Here is a 15,139-nt window from a genome sequence, read left to right as displayed (position 1 = left end):
TAACGTTCAGCTGGTAATCAGTAAGCATGGATAACCAACCGGCTCAGCTACAGGCCATCACTACGGCTGACTAACTTCAGGCTCTATAAACTTGCACACGACACAATAAGTCAGAGCATTGCCAGGCAGGTCGAAAATTTGGAAGATTGTGCTCCTACACTCTTAACTATTTTTCCTACTCCAGGAGAAAACAGATGGACCCATACCGAAGAGGCTGTGGGTTCAACTGCTTTTCTCAGTAACCCGTACGTGCCTTCCCGCTAAACTTCTCGATTAATTGAATTGAATTCCGCATTCCCCGCAGGCATGCACGGGCGAGACCAGCCACTCGCTTCACCTGACCCTATCCACCTGCCAGCGTAACACGTGGGGGGACCTGCTCGAAAAGGTGAGGCATCCTCGGCCCCTCGTGGATAGCGCAGTTGGAAACCCGGAAGCCGAGGTTTCGGTACGGTGCCTGGAAATAATCTTCGACCGGCATGAAGTGGTTTCAAAGTGACAATGTATTGCATCGCGAGAGCCGGCACGTCGTGCCGTCGGATGTCACGCTTCCAGTGACTGGCTGTAGGACTTCCGCAAAAAAGACGGGCAAACATGAGCGTCACTGTCGTTGCATCGTCCCTACTCCCATAGCTTCCGTGAACTGTCAAGCTGGAAAGTAATGCGGCGCATTCACTTCCACCGTCGTGTCACCGCCAGGATTGTGGCAGGCAGCAGCGTGTCGCGAGTGCAATGTCGTCGGCTGGAAATCGAGGAACTGCAGATTAGGAAGCGGTAAATGCTCCTGTTGGTAGATGTCGGCGCACATTGATTCGGGTGCCCTGGGAACGGCATCTGAATGGCCATTGGATAGAAAGAAGGTGGTCTCAATGCGGGCTTCGGTTTGGACCAAGCCGATATAAAATGGCTCGTCGTAGTCAAGAAAGTAACCTGTTGCAGTCTGATGAGAAAAAGAATTGGTTTTGAGAGATCAGTTTGGACCTTTAATTGTTCTTTTCTTTTTGTGACTTTTACATTAAAAGACGGGTGGCGAGGAGTGTGATCGCGTGACCCCTGGCTCAATCGCCATTGGCCGAGCGTGTTGCGTCTTGACCATGACCATTATTGGTGAAAGGGCAAGGGTGTCGCCGCTGTACTCATTCTCTCCAGGCACCAGAGGCACCTGCGATAAATGCGCGCATGCTCCATTCGTTTTCAGGAATGCAACAGTCGCCCGGTCCAAGTTCAGTACAGCTGATGCTGTATGAATTAAATGGTAATTAATTACGTAAACGTTAATTGATTCTCGGGATAAAGTCGGGAGACAAAATGTGCACCGGAAAAACAGGTATAGGGAGTGTCCCGGCAGAAGATTTGCACAATGTTTTTTACTGCAAAAGGAAAAAAAAAAAAAAAAGCATTGTTGAATGTTTATTTTTTGACCGAATGTAGCGCCAGCAGTCTGAACGAGATGGCAAAGTTCTAACCGTTGTCTCATTCAAAGATTAGAAGTGATTGTCCTAAATTATCAATGGGAAAATTATGGTCGATAGAGCACTCGAAGACATGGAGCTGAATGGTGCTAGTTAGCAAAAACAGGCCCTGTTTTTCCACTGAAATTTTTACAAAATCAATTCATAACTTGTGAAATCTTGTGAAAAAAAAAATATATCCTGTTAATTTTTTGGGGGACATGCTGTATTGTCTTTTGTAAATGATCAATTATTAATAAGAATTACTTCATACTCTGGCTCAGTTTCGCAGTTGGTAAGCCCAGTAAATTTAGCAGCAACGTGGTAGTTTTTGCAACTCTCTTTCATAACATTATTCTCACCTCATGGAAACTAGCCCTATAAACAGATTCTGCATTAAAACACCATTTATAAAATATCCAAGCTTTAATAATTTGTGTACTTCAAAGATCAACTTCGCTTCATTTTATTTTTTAAAGAATGCAGTCCTCTTCAGTATCACGTAGGAAGACCAGACGTTGAATGTTACGACATAGTTCTGTTTAATTGTTTCTTAAATGGTCCAGCAAACTTTGCAACTAGCAAGGTTGCTGAAATCGGCTGACTCGAGCAGGCAAATTGAGGCACAACCAACAGCGCAGTTGACGCTATGGCGTGGGCGTACCCAACATTAAGCTAAATGTCATCACCATTGCCCCCTTTCATTTGTTTTTACTTCTTTGGGCAAGCGTAACGGATGACGTCAGCAATGTTTTCTCACGGCGCTCAGCGGTGTTCACATGATTGGCGTAACGCGCCTAACGCAGCGCGCTTTATGGGAGCCGTCCGGCCGCCCCACCGTGGTCCCCCCATTACCGCTATCTCCCGCATCCATCTGCCATCATCATCTTACGGTTTGTGATTATTGTTTCTCGGAGTTTCGTCCACACTACAGACTCTGCATGCGCAGGCTTGTGCTGCAGTTGTGCGGATGTCATTGAATGTCGTAGACATTAAACGCGATAAAGAATGTGGTGCAGACGACACTTGCATCTGGCACACGCCTGCCCCGATCCTGCCCGTCGTTGCGTAGAGGATCACGTGACATCTTGTACCACGTGATGGCCATGTTCTTGGCTGCCCGAGGTCAATGTTGCTGGACGAGGCGAAGTTTCGGTTTCGATTTCTGCTAGTGTTTAAAATCGGATTTAAGAATATACCATTTTTCGCAAAGCAAATGACGTAGTGTCTTTTACTAGGGCTTTTTAATGCGAAACCACTCATTGTCACAAAATCTTCGGAACTGAGCAGAGTTGCCCTTTAAATGCGGGTAAACTAGGTTTCGTCGGTGGCGCGAAAAATTGACGAGTAAACCTCTTTGGTCTAGGCCCTGCCCACGGCACTCCAGCTGGCGTTGGAAGAAGACGTGGACTTCCGCAGATCACTCCCGAGAGACTACCCCAGCGTCATGGGAGTGGCGAATGCAGACTTGGTGAGCAGTCCCCTAACGCCTTTTGAGACAGTTAAAGCAACCGAAGCCTCTGGCACCGTAGCAGCTGCCTTGAAATACTGAACACGGGCCCACGCCACAATAGGCGGCCACCCTCTACATTTGAAAAATAAGCAAAGGACATATGAAGTGCCCACCCCAGACTTCTGAGCCTATCTAGCTTACCAAGATACTTCTCCGGATGAGCCGCTTTTTAAGAACATTGCTGCAAAGTGGTAAAGCTTGACGCATGTGCATGGCGGGTAGATTTTACTACTTTATGCCGACGTGCGCACGTTGGGCTTCACCCCTTCTCACCGACGCAAAGCGGCGAAGCTTAACATGCGTGCACCAGTGCGAAGCGGTGAAGCCCGCCGAACTTTGTGCCCTCTATCCATTTCTGCCCTCAGGCCTAACCAGCTTTTTTAAACTATCTCCAAAGTGTGGATAAGAACTTGCTCGATATTTACGGTAAGCTGCATTTCACAAGTTTTCAGCGTAGCAAGAAAAACGGGACGCTTGGCTCGTAGCACTCGGTGCTGTACTAGCAGATGACAATTGGACAACAGTGTGTTCGGAGTTTTTGTTGTGTTGTCCCTCTTTTTACGTGTCTTCCTCTTCCTTCCACGTCTGAGGTTCTGTTATGTGAAATATTTGCCAGTATGCCTGCACGCTTACCCTTCTTTCATAATTAGATTGTTGGTGTGAGACATAAAATCCTGGCACCGTAAAATACCAAGCTGGCTCCCACTTAAAAGTCGGATCTGGACAAAAGGGGATGGGTGCTTTTTAGGTTCAAGAGTGAAAAGTAGAATGGACACATGGTAAAGTAGGGCTCTGCTTGGCCCCTGTTTGTTTCGACAGAACGGTTGGGAGCAGTATAAGCATCGGCTGGCACCGCCAATTTTTTAAGTGGCCACTGCTCTTGTCAAGCTTCACCACTTCACACCGGTGCACACAAATGAAGCTTCGTCGCTTTGCACCAGCATGCTCATAGAAGTAACTGACGCAGAGGAGCATCTTGACTGCTTCAAAAAGACTGAAGTTATTGGGTTGATACATTTCGTTTCACCTTACGACAAACCATGGAGGACGCTATAAGCCGTCGAAACCAGTCCCATGTCATGCAAGTGTCATTGTAAGGCGAACTGGAGCACGGTTTTCTCCCACTATTGTTTTCAGCGAACTTTTGGGTATGGTGTTACTCTCGCACCCGTACCAGTGACGACTCGCTACCATAACAGTCTGCAACCCACCGTTCAGGCAAATCCCCGGCGGGAGGCTTTCCTGGCGAAGATGCGCGGCCTGTTCGAGCGCCTCTGGGACTTTCTGCCCGTGGACGCGGCGGCAGACCAGATGGTCAAGGCACACCTGCATGAGGCACTGCCTCCCCTCTTGTCCCAGCGTGAGTGCCAAAGGTCTTAGATTTTCTCTTTCAGGGCCAAAGAAGCCAAGTGTTTCTCCAGAACTGCTCGGTAAAGCGCCGGCACAAAGGTCCCGGGGAAGACCGCTCCAGTCGCCTTTCTAACCTCGGATGATAGACCTTTCCGGGAAATGCCGGAAGTCCTCGCGGCGAGGAGGATTGTGGGTTTTTTGAGGTACGCTCGTGCCGACTCGAACGCTTTGTATATCCTGGAAGCGGTGCGATTTATTCTCTCTTATCATTGGTAGCTCTGACCCTGCAAAAAATAATGCGAACACAAAAGGTAGTCATCACATCTCTTTTCCTTTCCTTCTGCCTTCTCTGCATTCGGACATCACAAAATGTTAAAGCGGAGTGAACTTCGTGTTCGCTTCTTGGATAGTCTCGCGTGTCGACATCGGAACATCGCAATGCGTCAAGCAGACGGTGGGGGCACCATATTTCCAGGAAGGTCAAGGATTTTTTGCCAGTGCTCGTTGAGGGCAATGGGTGTTGTGCTGTTACAATTCTTAATCGCTGCAAAAGCCAATCTGAGTAAGGTATTGTGATAGCTGCTGGGGCCTCTTCCAGGACAGAGAAGGGGACAGCATTTGGATAGTAAAGAAAGTTACATCCCACAGGATTTTCCGTAAATATTGCTCGCTGCTAAAATGCATCTTTATGTCCGATTTGCAATGATGAGTGCATTTCCCAACAAGACATTCGAAGTCTCTCCCAAAATAAGCTTTGAAAAACAGGAGTCCTCAAATGTGTTATCATTGAGACCTGCCAGCACTTGACTCTTAAACCAGCTGAATCGTAGTCACCGTAGCCATAGACCGGGCAGAGCAAAACTGCCCCCATGCTTCCACCTATACGTCCAACGTCATGTCCTAGCTATTCGAAGTAGTAAACATGTGTCACAGAATTTTTAGTTTCGCAATAACCTGAAACTCAATTCTGAATGGCAGCTTGTTGCTGTTCAGAAAATATTAGGCATGTGCAAATAGTGAATTTTGAGTTTGAAGCGAATTTCATAGTTTTTCCAAGATTTTCCCAATTGCGCATCATGCTTAAACGAAAATTCGGTTGAACTCGTGGAGGTTGTTCCCCACCTTCCACTGGTCCACTTTTAAGCCCTGTATTGCTCAACAATTTTAATACAACTATTTCTATGAACTGTGTCATGTAAACAACAATTTGTCACAGCTCTCCTAATTGAAGAGATTTATTAGTCTCCTTGCTCTATTGGGGAGGAGGACAGACCGTGACGCCCCAAGCGGTTAACTTTACAACTGCACGGATGGGGACAACAAATACAATGACTCAGCGCTCGGCCGACATAACCGAACGCGGCGTCAGCGTTCGGCTGGAGTTCGTGTTCTCCGGTGAGGGGGAGGAGGGGCTCTTTTGTTTCCACTACGGCCTGCATGAACAATGCAGCATGCACGGTCCCAGCTTAGCACAAAAGCCGAAGTGGGTCAAGCTCGCATCCTCTGAGGATAAATCCGGCACTTAACGTTGCTTTGCGATTGTTAGTATTTTTTACATTAAACTGTGCCCCGCGCTCTATTGTAGAAGATGACATGGACATGCCCATAAGGCCTGTCGGCATGTGCACAGGCCTTGTGTAGAGTAAACACCGAGCGTGGGGAAAACAAACGGGTCAGGGCGCCCCCTATAGTTCGATCTCCTGCCCAATAGAAATATTATTTCTCTAAATTCATATTTGACAAAAAAAAAAAAAAAAGAAGCACAAATGATGAATGTGGGTTGTCAAGATGTTGCTGCCCGACATATAATTTTGCACAATTGCAGCAGCTTAGAGCCCAGTTGAGTGCGCTTCTTACCGAGTACCTGTGCAGTACAGGGAAGCAATGCCCGCGAGCTCCGCGGGTATTGCTTCCCTGCAGTGTACAGGTACTCGACGAGAAGCGCACTCAACGGGGCTAATCTGCCAAGATCAACGCTTCGATAAATATGAATATTGCAGTTCATCTCGAAGCAAATATGAATAGCACATTATTCAAATCTGCTATTAGAAAATCTAAATATTTGCACTGCACTAGAAGATATATCTTCTTAAAAATGTTTGAATTGATGCCGGAGTGCTAGGTGATTGCTTGGGGGAATTACTGTGTTTACTCGAGCAATGAGGGCATTCAACAGGGAGCAGCTATAAGGACCAACCCATTTGACATGCCTTTCAAGATTGAATAGAAACATAAATACCTAAATTTGGCATGCAAACATCATTTTGCGATAAGTTTTATGTCTATCTTTTTGGAGTTCAAATAAGGTGTAATGAAATATTAAAAGTACATAATGGAAATATGGTTACCGTGCATGTCCTGTCTTAAACCAGCCTGTTTGTCGTCTGCGCACTGGTCTGCGCGATCGCTCCCAGATGGCTCACTAAATGGAAATGCGTCGAATGCTATAGTAGAGACTGGCGACGAGCAGGGTAATCACGACAAGTGTTACTTTTATCTAAATATAATGAATGATGACCGTCGGGAGTAAGCTCGCAAACCAGCGTGCAGATGAAGAACATCTGGTATAGGGCATAGGAAATGCACGGTTGCCATTTTTTCTTAATTTTTAATATATCACATCCTCCGAGCGCAGCCCTAAAAAAAAATTTACATAATCTTTTTGCAGAACAACGTTTGTTTCAGGTATGTCTAGAATTCTAATTGTGCAAGGCGTTCCTGATGTGCTGGTCCTTATGGCCAATAATAGGGGTCTACAGAAGTAGGCCAATGACTTAAAGGGGCGGTGCAACGATTTTATGATTAAAACAATTTGCATCTCATCATTTTTGCGTTGTTTATCGTATCCCAGAGGATAGAGAAAACACTTCCTTTATTAAAAATGTTGCGATTCCGCTGCATAATCGCAAAGCAAAAGTCGAGCTTTTTCCCCCACCTGCAGCCCCAAGTGGCAGCCGAAGGAACTACGGCGGAAAGATTACGTGACCTCGCTCGGCTCTAAGCTGCAGCATAGCGCCCGCTAATGTACGCAGAGAGAGGGAGGGGAAGCGTCCTCCGAGATAGCACACGGGAAGCTACACGGCACTCCGAATGACGTCACTGGGAGTGCGACCAGGTGTGACCCTGAAGAATGGGAGTGAGTTGAGGGGTGCCCGAAATGCCAATCTTCATCTTTTTTTTACGCAACAACTAGGACACGCAGGCGAAATCGGTTTTCTGTTCTTTACTTCAGAAGTGTCAGGGGGCAACTTCCAGAAATCTTTGACCGATGTTCGAAAATTGTTGCACCGCCCCTTTAAGGAAAAAAGATGTCTTCACCTGAAAATGCTATCAGCACCGGTTTCACATTGATGGAGAATTGTTTTCTAGACATTGTTATTTACCAAGTTACTTAAGGAGAATGGAATGAATGGCTGTTTGCATGCTCTGCGGGAAAGTAGACTCGCTGGCCTTGTATATAAACAGCGCATCTAGTGCTCGAGTAGATACGGTGAAACGCCCGATGTACAACTGGATGCACAGGTTTGCAGTGAGGCGGGAAAGCATAGAATGCGTCGTCTCCAAGTTGGATGGGCGAATGTACAAGTCTTGACATGGTATTCACAGCGAAGCAAACATAATAAAGTGTAGGGTGCACCCTGTGGATCTTGCCCCGTAAAACAAGGCATAAAGATCAGCACAGCCCCTACACGTAGCTTTCACTGAATGCGCATTGAAGGAACTTCAATGCGCATTTAATCTCTGCCCATAGAAATGTTATTTTGTGTGCCTGTTATCGTCTGCCTAATGCGTCCACAAATTTTTATTCTGCCTTGCATGATGCGTTATGCACAATTACATCTAGGTTTCCTTTTGCACCTTTATTTTTACTTGGCGATTTCAATTTGCCCCTAATCGACTGGTCAGGAGCATTCCCAACTACCACTTGTAATTCTGCAACTTACTCTGAATTCCTCAATCTTTGCTTGGATTTTTCGTTAACACAACTTGTTGCTGAACCTACTCGAGTCACTGTGTCTTCGGCCACTGTACTAGATCTCATTTTATCCTCTGACCCTAACCTTGCCTCTTCGATATCCTACTTACCGGGTATCAGCGATCACTCCATTTTACATTTCTCGTTACTTACACCGGTGTCTGATGCTAGTAAGTCAACAAAACATTTCTTTGACTATAGTAAAGCGAATTTCGGGGCTATAAATAACGAATTAGCTGGCTTCCTTGACGAATTCCTTCCTAATTTTTCTGAACGCTCAGTTGAAAGCAATTGGTCAATATTTAAAAATAAATTAGTGTCTCTAATTAACTTATTCATTCCATATAGGTCCATTAAAACAAATTCTTTGTCTCCATGGTTTAATGTAACGCTTAAGCGCCTTAACAACAAAAAGAAACGTTTGTTTCGTTCTGCAAAACTTTCTTGTAGTGACGCACGTTGGGAAATCTATCATGCAGCTGAGGATGCGTATAAACTAGCTATCAAGGACGCTAAACTAACATTTTTTAATGTGACCTTACCCTCCATGTTACTGACCAGTCCTAAACAGTTTTGGCGTATTATGAATAGAAACAAAACGAACGATATATCGCTCACTAATGATGGTGTTGTTATTCCAAATGACCAGTGTGCCTCCATCTTAAATGACATTTTTGTAAAAGCGTTTTGTGTAGATGATGATTGCTCCCACCCTGTGTACCCTAATTATAACTTTTTGCCCATGGATCCTCTTGTGATTGACTATGACGGAATTGTAAATTTGATTGATAACTTAAAAACATCTTCGTCTTTTGGAGTAGACAATGTCACCTCCACACTCCTTAAGAATACTAAAAATTATATCGCAATTTACCTTTTTAAGATTTTTGAGCAATCTCTTGCATCTGGTGTATTGCCTGAAGAGTGGAAAATAGGGAAGGTGATTCCACTCCATAAACAGGGCGATAAACAGAGTCCTCTTAACTATCGCCCCATTTCCTTAATCAGCACACCTTGTAAAATTTTAGAACACATAATTTTCACTCATTTGGTTAACTACTTGGACTCTAATTCCTTCTTTTCTCCATCCCAACATGGTTTTCGTAAATCCCTTTCATGTGAGACCCAACTACTGACCTTCACTAATGATGTACTTTCCATACTTGACCGTGGATCCCAGATTGACTGTGTTTTTTAGATTTCTGCAAAGCTTTCGACAAAGTTCCTCATAAACGTTTACTCTTTAAACTCAGTCAACTCAATCTCGGTCCTAACGTGCTGTCTTGGATTACATGTTTTTTAACTAATCGTTCTCAGTTCGTTCATGCTAACAATGTAAATTCTTCTATCAAACCTGTTACTTCTGGTGTACCGCAAGGGTCTGTTTTGGGGCCCCTGTTGTTTTTAATTTACGTAAATGACTTGCCACTGTGTGTATCATCATCGATTAGCCTCTTTGCTGATGATTGTGTAATTTATCGAGAAGTCACTAATACTACTGCATCGATCTTGTTCAAAATGACTTACAAGCTGTGGCTGATTGGTGTGATTTGTGGCAAATGTAAAGCGATGACTATCTCCCGTCGAATTACTATATCTCCTACTTACTCAATCGTTGAAATTCCTCTTGAAACTGTACCATGCTATAAGTACCTTGGGGTGCACATCACTTCTAAAATGTCATGGAAAACTCATGCTGACCACATTATCGCCAACGCTAACTCCATGCTTGGTTACCTAAAGAGAAACTTTAGGTTAGCCCCAGTGTCCCTAAAACTACTAATGTATAAAACCCTTGTCCGTTCCAAACTAGACTATGCAGCAGCAATCTGGGATCCTGTTCTCTCAACTCTCGTGACTGATCTTGAAGCCCTACAGAATCGCGGTGCCCGTTTTATATTTACTAACTATCATCGCACATCTAGTGTCTCAACTATGAAAACTAATTTATCACTTCCTGCTCTTTCATTACGCCGAAAAATATCTCGTTTGTGTCTTTTTTATAAAATTTATTATTCCAATACTTTGCTAAAAAACAAACTAATGTTAAATCCTCTTTTCATCTCGCCGCGCGTAGATCGTCAATTTAAAGTCGGAATTCCTCATTGCATTACCTCAGCCTATTATAACTCTTTTATTCCAAGGACATCTTCAGAGTGGAATTGCCTTCCCGCGCAATTAGTAAACATACCATCCTTTGAGTTGTTTAAAAGGGCGTTGACTACTTACCTATGTTAATATTTCTCTTTGTTTGTTTGCCTTGTTTTATACATTTCCTAAATTGTCTACACATTTTTTTTTTTACATTTTTCATGCTTGGCTTTTAGTGTTTGTATAGTGTTTGTGTTCCAAATTTGTCTTGTACCACTCCCCTCTGTAATGCCCCAGGGCCTTGAGGGTACTTAAATAAATAAATAAATAAAAGTGTTCATTTTTACCTCGCAAAATTTCTGGGCGTAGTTCTCTTCCTGTAAGAAATTAGACAAACAAACTTGCCAATGTCAACAGCGGGCGTTTTTACACTCAATCGTGTCGGTGATGAACGTCACTTGTGGCGTGATCTCCCAATAAGCGCAGCGAGCAGACGACGCACCCCGTCGTCTACTCGCCGCTCCTAATGAGAGATGGCACCACAAGTTACATTCATCGCCATTTCGGTCGTTTGCAAACACGTCCGTCATTCATTTTGGCAAGTTTGTTGGCCTCATTTTTTACAGGAAGAAATTTACACCTCGAAATGTCATGAGGTAAAATCCACTACCTCAATGCATGTTCGGTGAAACTTTGAGCTTCCTATGCGCCGGTACGAATCGGCTTGTTTTAAGGCGAAAGATTCGCCAGGCATACACCATATATGTGCACAGTCCAAAAGTTCCTTCTATTGGTTGACGGTGGCTGGAACGTTGGCATTTTGCGTCGCTTCGTTGCAGAGGAGCGCGAGTGCAGCGTCCACGGAGGAGAGCGCTGGCACGAGGGACGAGTCGTAGACGTGCAGGAACTGGAGCCGGACACGGCCGTGCGGCTGGTGCGACGCAACGCCGTGCGGTGAGCTTTCTTTCCTCTTCTCTGGCAGAATGCGGAAGCAGGGCACGTGGTGGAGGCCCACCCACACTCTCGCACTCGCTCACGACAGAGTTCTCACAATCTTTTACAAGAAAATAGACTGCCACGCCAGCGCCATCTATGTGGCGATCCTGGAGCTGCATTTTACTAGAGTGGCGATTTTGTGGTCTTTACGAGATCAAATGTGCATGCTGGGTATGAGAGTAGGTCATTTATAACATTGTCGAGAGTGGTTTTTTTTTGCCATAAAGGAAAGAATGATATCGGAAGAAAAATAGGAAATATACGCACACTTCGAGTGTTCCACGGCAACCTTACAGATAGCATCAGTGTGCTTTCTCGTCATAAAATATTTAAAAAGGTTTTAAGGCATTTTTGGCTCTGAGCAGTCCAGAGTGTGTCAACCGGTTTTAAGGCAATGACCGAGTCCCACGAAGACACTGGCAGTCTCTACCTCCGACTCTATTGCTGCAGAAGCTTGTTCCCAAGCGTGGGATTTGCACCTTCCACGTCTGACAACGGGGAAATCGGGTAATCTGTCTGCCATTTTGCACCGTCGATGCACAAGGTGTTGGTGATGTGTCGCTCGGCGACGAGGCTTAAGACGGCGGTGGCACTTCGGGTTGTTGCAAAGGCGGGTAAATTCATTAACCAAACTCTTCCGAGCTGGACATACTGCAACGAATTTAATTGCGACATTCACGATTGTGCTAGAAGATTGAAAGTGTCAATTACCTGCCGTCCCCGCGTGCGGCGCCACCATCCTCTTGAGGTCCTGGCACGTGCCTCGGCTGCACCGCTGCAATACGTAAAGTGTGCAACTAATGTTGCCACGGATTTTTCGCACGACGGAGGTGAACCCATTTTTCCAATGTCACTTGAACGGCGCAGCGGTTCATTTTGCTGGTTCCCATTCCACTTCCTTTTCTCTAATAAGCGACACAACGAGATTGCTGCGTGCCTTGGGCACGGGGAGCGGGACCTTTGGTCCGGAGGTGCGGTTTGATAGAAAACCAAAACTTAAAAATGCATCCAAGTTTAGCATCGTTTTCGGAATGCCGTAAAATGCTGCGCATGCCTCACGTTTTTGTAGAGTGCGCAGATTTAGTGGTTTTCGATGATGCCCAGAAAGTTTCGGTGTCCATACCTTTCAATTTAACCATTACAAAGTTAATTCCTCTAAAATAATTAAGAACCTAATTATACCGCACATTATTCATTTTTCTAAATAGGCCCTTTGGCAGGGACCAAAACAACTACGTCAACCTTTTTTACATGCGATGCACATTTTTCGCCCAAGCGATTTGGCCGGCATTTCCCATGTACACCTTTCCAAGAAAGACCCCAAGGACAAGAGAATGTTTTCCAAACTTAGTCGCAGAGTTTGAAGCTGTTTTCTCCCCACCATCACTGCTCACCCTAACCGAGTGGGCTGTGGTTTCGTCAGCAGCAGTGCCAGCCTATGTAGGCAGAGCACTGCTGCCAACGAAACAATAATTTTTTTTTCTCTATTTTGGATTTCATTGCATATATCCACAAACACACGACTCTGGCACGACACCACAGCCGCGGCGCGGCTGTCAATGAGGCTTATGTGCAAAGGCTGCACTTCGTGCCACTCTGGTCCCTGCAGTGCCCACTCTCAGGGGGGCAAACACGGACCCGTTTGTAAACAGCAAGTTGGTCTATACCTTCTTGGGGCCATTGAGAAAGCACCGTATCATCTTTGGGAGTAAAAACAAACAGCTGCAAGCCATTTTTGTCGAGTATGCGCGTGACGAAAACATTTTTATTTTATGCTAATTTTTCACGCTGCCACCGGCTCAGCCGTGCCAGTTGACAGTGTTCTTAACTGCTGAAAATAATTGATGAAAGAGGAGTAGGAAAGGCATGGGTATTCGCCGCGCACAGATGACATATTTACCGGCGCATACAACAGTCCTCTCACATAAAATACGGCGAGTCTCTTCATTCGAACAATATATTGTGCACACTGCACGATGCTGCATCATTTAAATGTTTTTTTTTTTTTGGGGGAAACATCTTAAATAATACGGTAGATCCAGTCACATGTGTCGACGTACAAGTCACTTCACGACGCTCAGATGAAATCCAAGAGGAACTCGCTTCATTTCATTTATTGTACCCTCAAGGCCTGAAGGCATTCAAGAGTGGGAGAGCAACAAGAAAAGGTTAAACCAATAACAAAATATAAATTTGGCACACTCAATAACAAAAAGCTTATCGCAAAAGAAACATATTAGGCACTCTCGTGAGCAAAAAGATTGCTGATGGCACATTTGAAAAGCTTAATGTTCGTGATTGGCAGCTACCGATCCGGGAAGGTGGTTTTAATCCTGGGATGTACAAGGAACGAAAGATGAATAAAACATTGCCGTGATAGAACTTGGGACACCCACTTTATGTTGATGATCAAGACAAGAGAAGACATAAAATGGACGTGAGATTGGTATGTCGCGTAGTAAAGAATTATGGTAATAAACTTTATGAAACAAAGAAAGGCGAGAAACTCTTCAACGTAGGGATAATGATGACAATGAGAGGGTTCTTTTACATAAAGTTGACGCTGGCAGTGCAGTGGTAGTTACTTAGGATAAAAGGAACAGACCTGTTCTGAATTGCTTGTAATGTAGATGTAAGAGTTGCTTGTCTGGGGTCCCAGACAGAAGCTGTATATTCTAACTTGGGGTGAATAAAGTTTTGTAAACAATTATCTTAAAGACCGACGACCAGTTCGCACCTTCCACTTTTCCCTCGCCTCCTCCTCTCCCCCCTTTCTAACCTGTCCACCATTGCGTTTCCTCCTCCCCCATGGTGAGGAGGATCTTCTGCCTTGCAGAATCTCGACCCTGCTCGTCGAACTTTAAGCGAAACGGGGGTTAATGAAAAATTGCCTTTGATATAGCCTAACATGCGGTTAGCACTAGCGGAAATGTGCTGAATATCAGTTGACCATGACAAGTTAGAAGTTATATGTAGGCCTAAATATTTATGACGATACTGGCACTAATGGAGCATTATTTAGGGGGTAGTTAGAATAGTCACAAGACTCATAGACCATGCATTGCACCATTAGTAGACAGTGTTAACGTCCGATTGGAGTTTAGAAGTATCATTATGGTCTAGAATTTCTTGTAAATAACACAGTCATCAGCAAACAAACAGAGAGATGAGACAGACATTAGTGGGCAGGTCGTTAATGTATTAAAAATATTAGGGGTCTTAAGACTGATCCCTGTGGAACACTGGAAGCAACAGTAACGGAAGATGAGTTACTATTATTGACAACAACAAATTGTGACTTTTCAATTAGGAAACATCTATCCATACAAGAGCATTAGCATCTATGTTAAGTTTGGAAAGTTTTAGTAGCGACAATTTGTGAGAGACTTTATCAAAGGCCTTTGCAAAATCCAGAAAAATACAGTCCGCCTGGGATCCTCGGTGTAGAATGCTATGAAGATCATGAGTGAATGACAATAGCTGCGTCTCACATGAAAATATTTTTGTTGAGCAGTGCTGAAGAAGTTGTCGGATTCTAAAAGGCTAGAGAAGATGACATGTTCGAGAAGTTTACAGGGAACACGACTTATAGAACTCGAAGCACAATTGGAGAAAGCTGGCTTTTTGCACAGCACCTAACGAACAGATCCATTCCGTCTCCTGTGCCAACCCAACGAGCTATATTTGGAAAAGTTCAAGGACTTCTTGGGCGATTATCTCGGCGGAGAACAGTCCTCTTTGTTATCACTGTTCGCAACATCA

The 15,139-nt window shown here is 44.6% G+C and overlaps 1 protein-coding gene across 1 annotated transcript in view; it reads left to right on the top strand.

Annotated features, from left to right (window-relative positions):
* The window catches only part of LOC8032267 (bifunctional lysine-specific demethylase and histidyl-hydroxylase NO66), a 34,540-nt gene that overhangs the window by 14,240 nt on the left and 5,161 nt on the right, over nucleotides 1-15,139 (top strand). Inside the window, exons 7-10 of the mRNA XM_040218891.3 lie at nucleotides 305-388; nucleotides 2,818-2,922; nucleotides 4,183-4,324; nucleotides 11,221-11,335. Of these exons, the coding sequence (XP_040074825.2) occupies nucleotides 305-388; nucleotides 2,818-2,922; nucleotides 4,183-4,324; nucleotides 11,221-11,335 (446 nt within the window). The remainder of the gene's footprint in view (nucleotides 1-304; nucleotides 389-2,817; nucleotides 2,923-4,182; nucleotides 4,325-11,220; nucleotides 11,336-15,139) is intronic.

The sequence above is a fragment of the Ixodes scapularis genome, unplaced genomic scaffold (assembly GCF_016920785.2).
Source record: "Ixodes scapularis isolate PalLabHiFi unplaced genomic scaffold, ASM1692078v2 PGA_scaffold10__122_contigs__length_95168666, whole genome shotgun sequence".
Taxonomy (NCBI): Eukaryota; Metazoa; Arthropoda; class Arachnida; order Ixodida; family Ixodidae; genus Ixodes; species Ixodes scapularis.
The sequence above is the reverse complement of the archived record's forward strand: the minus strand, read 5'-3'. Positions and strand labels throughout refer to the sequence as shown.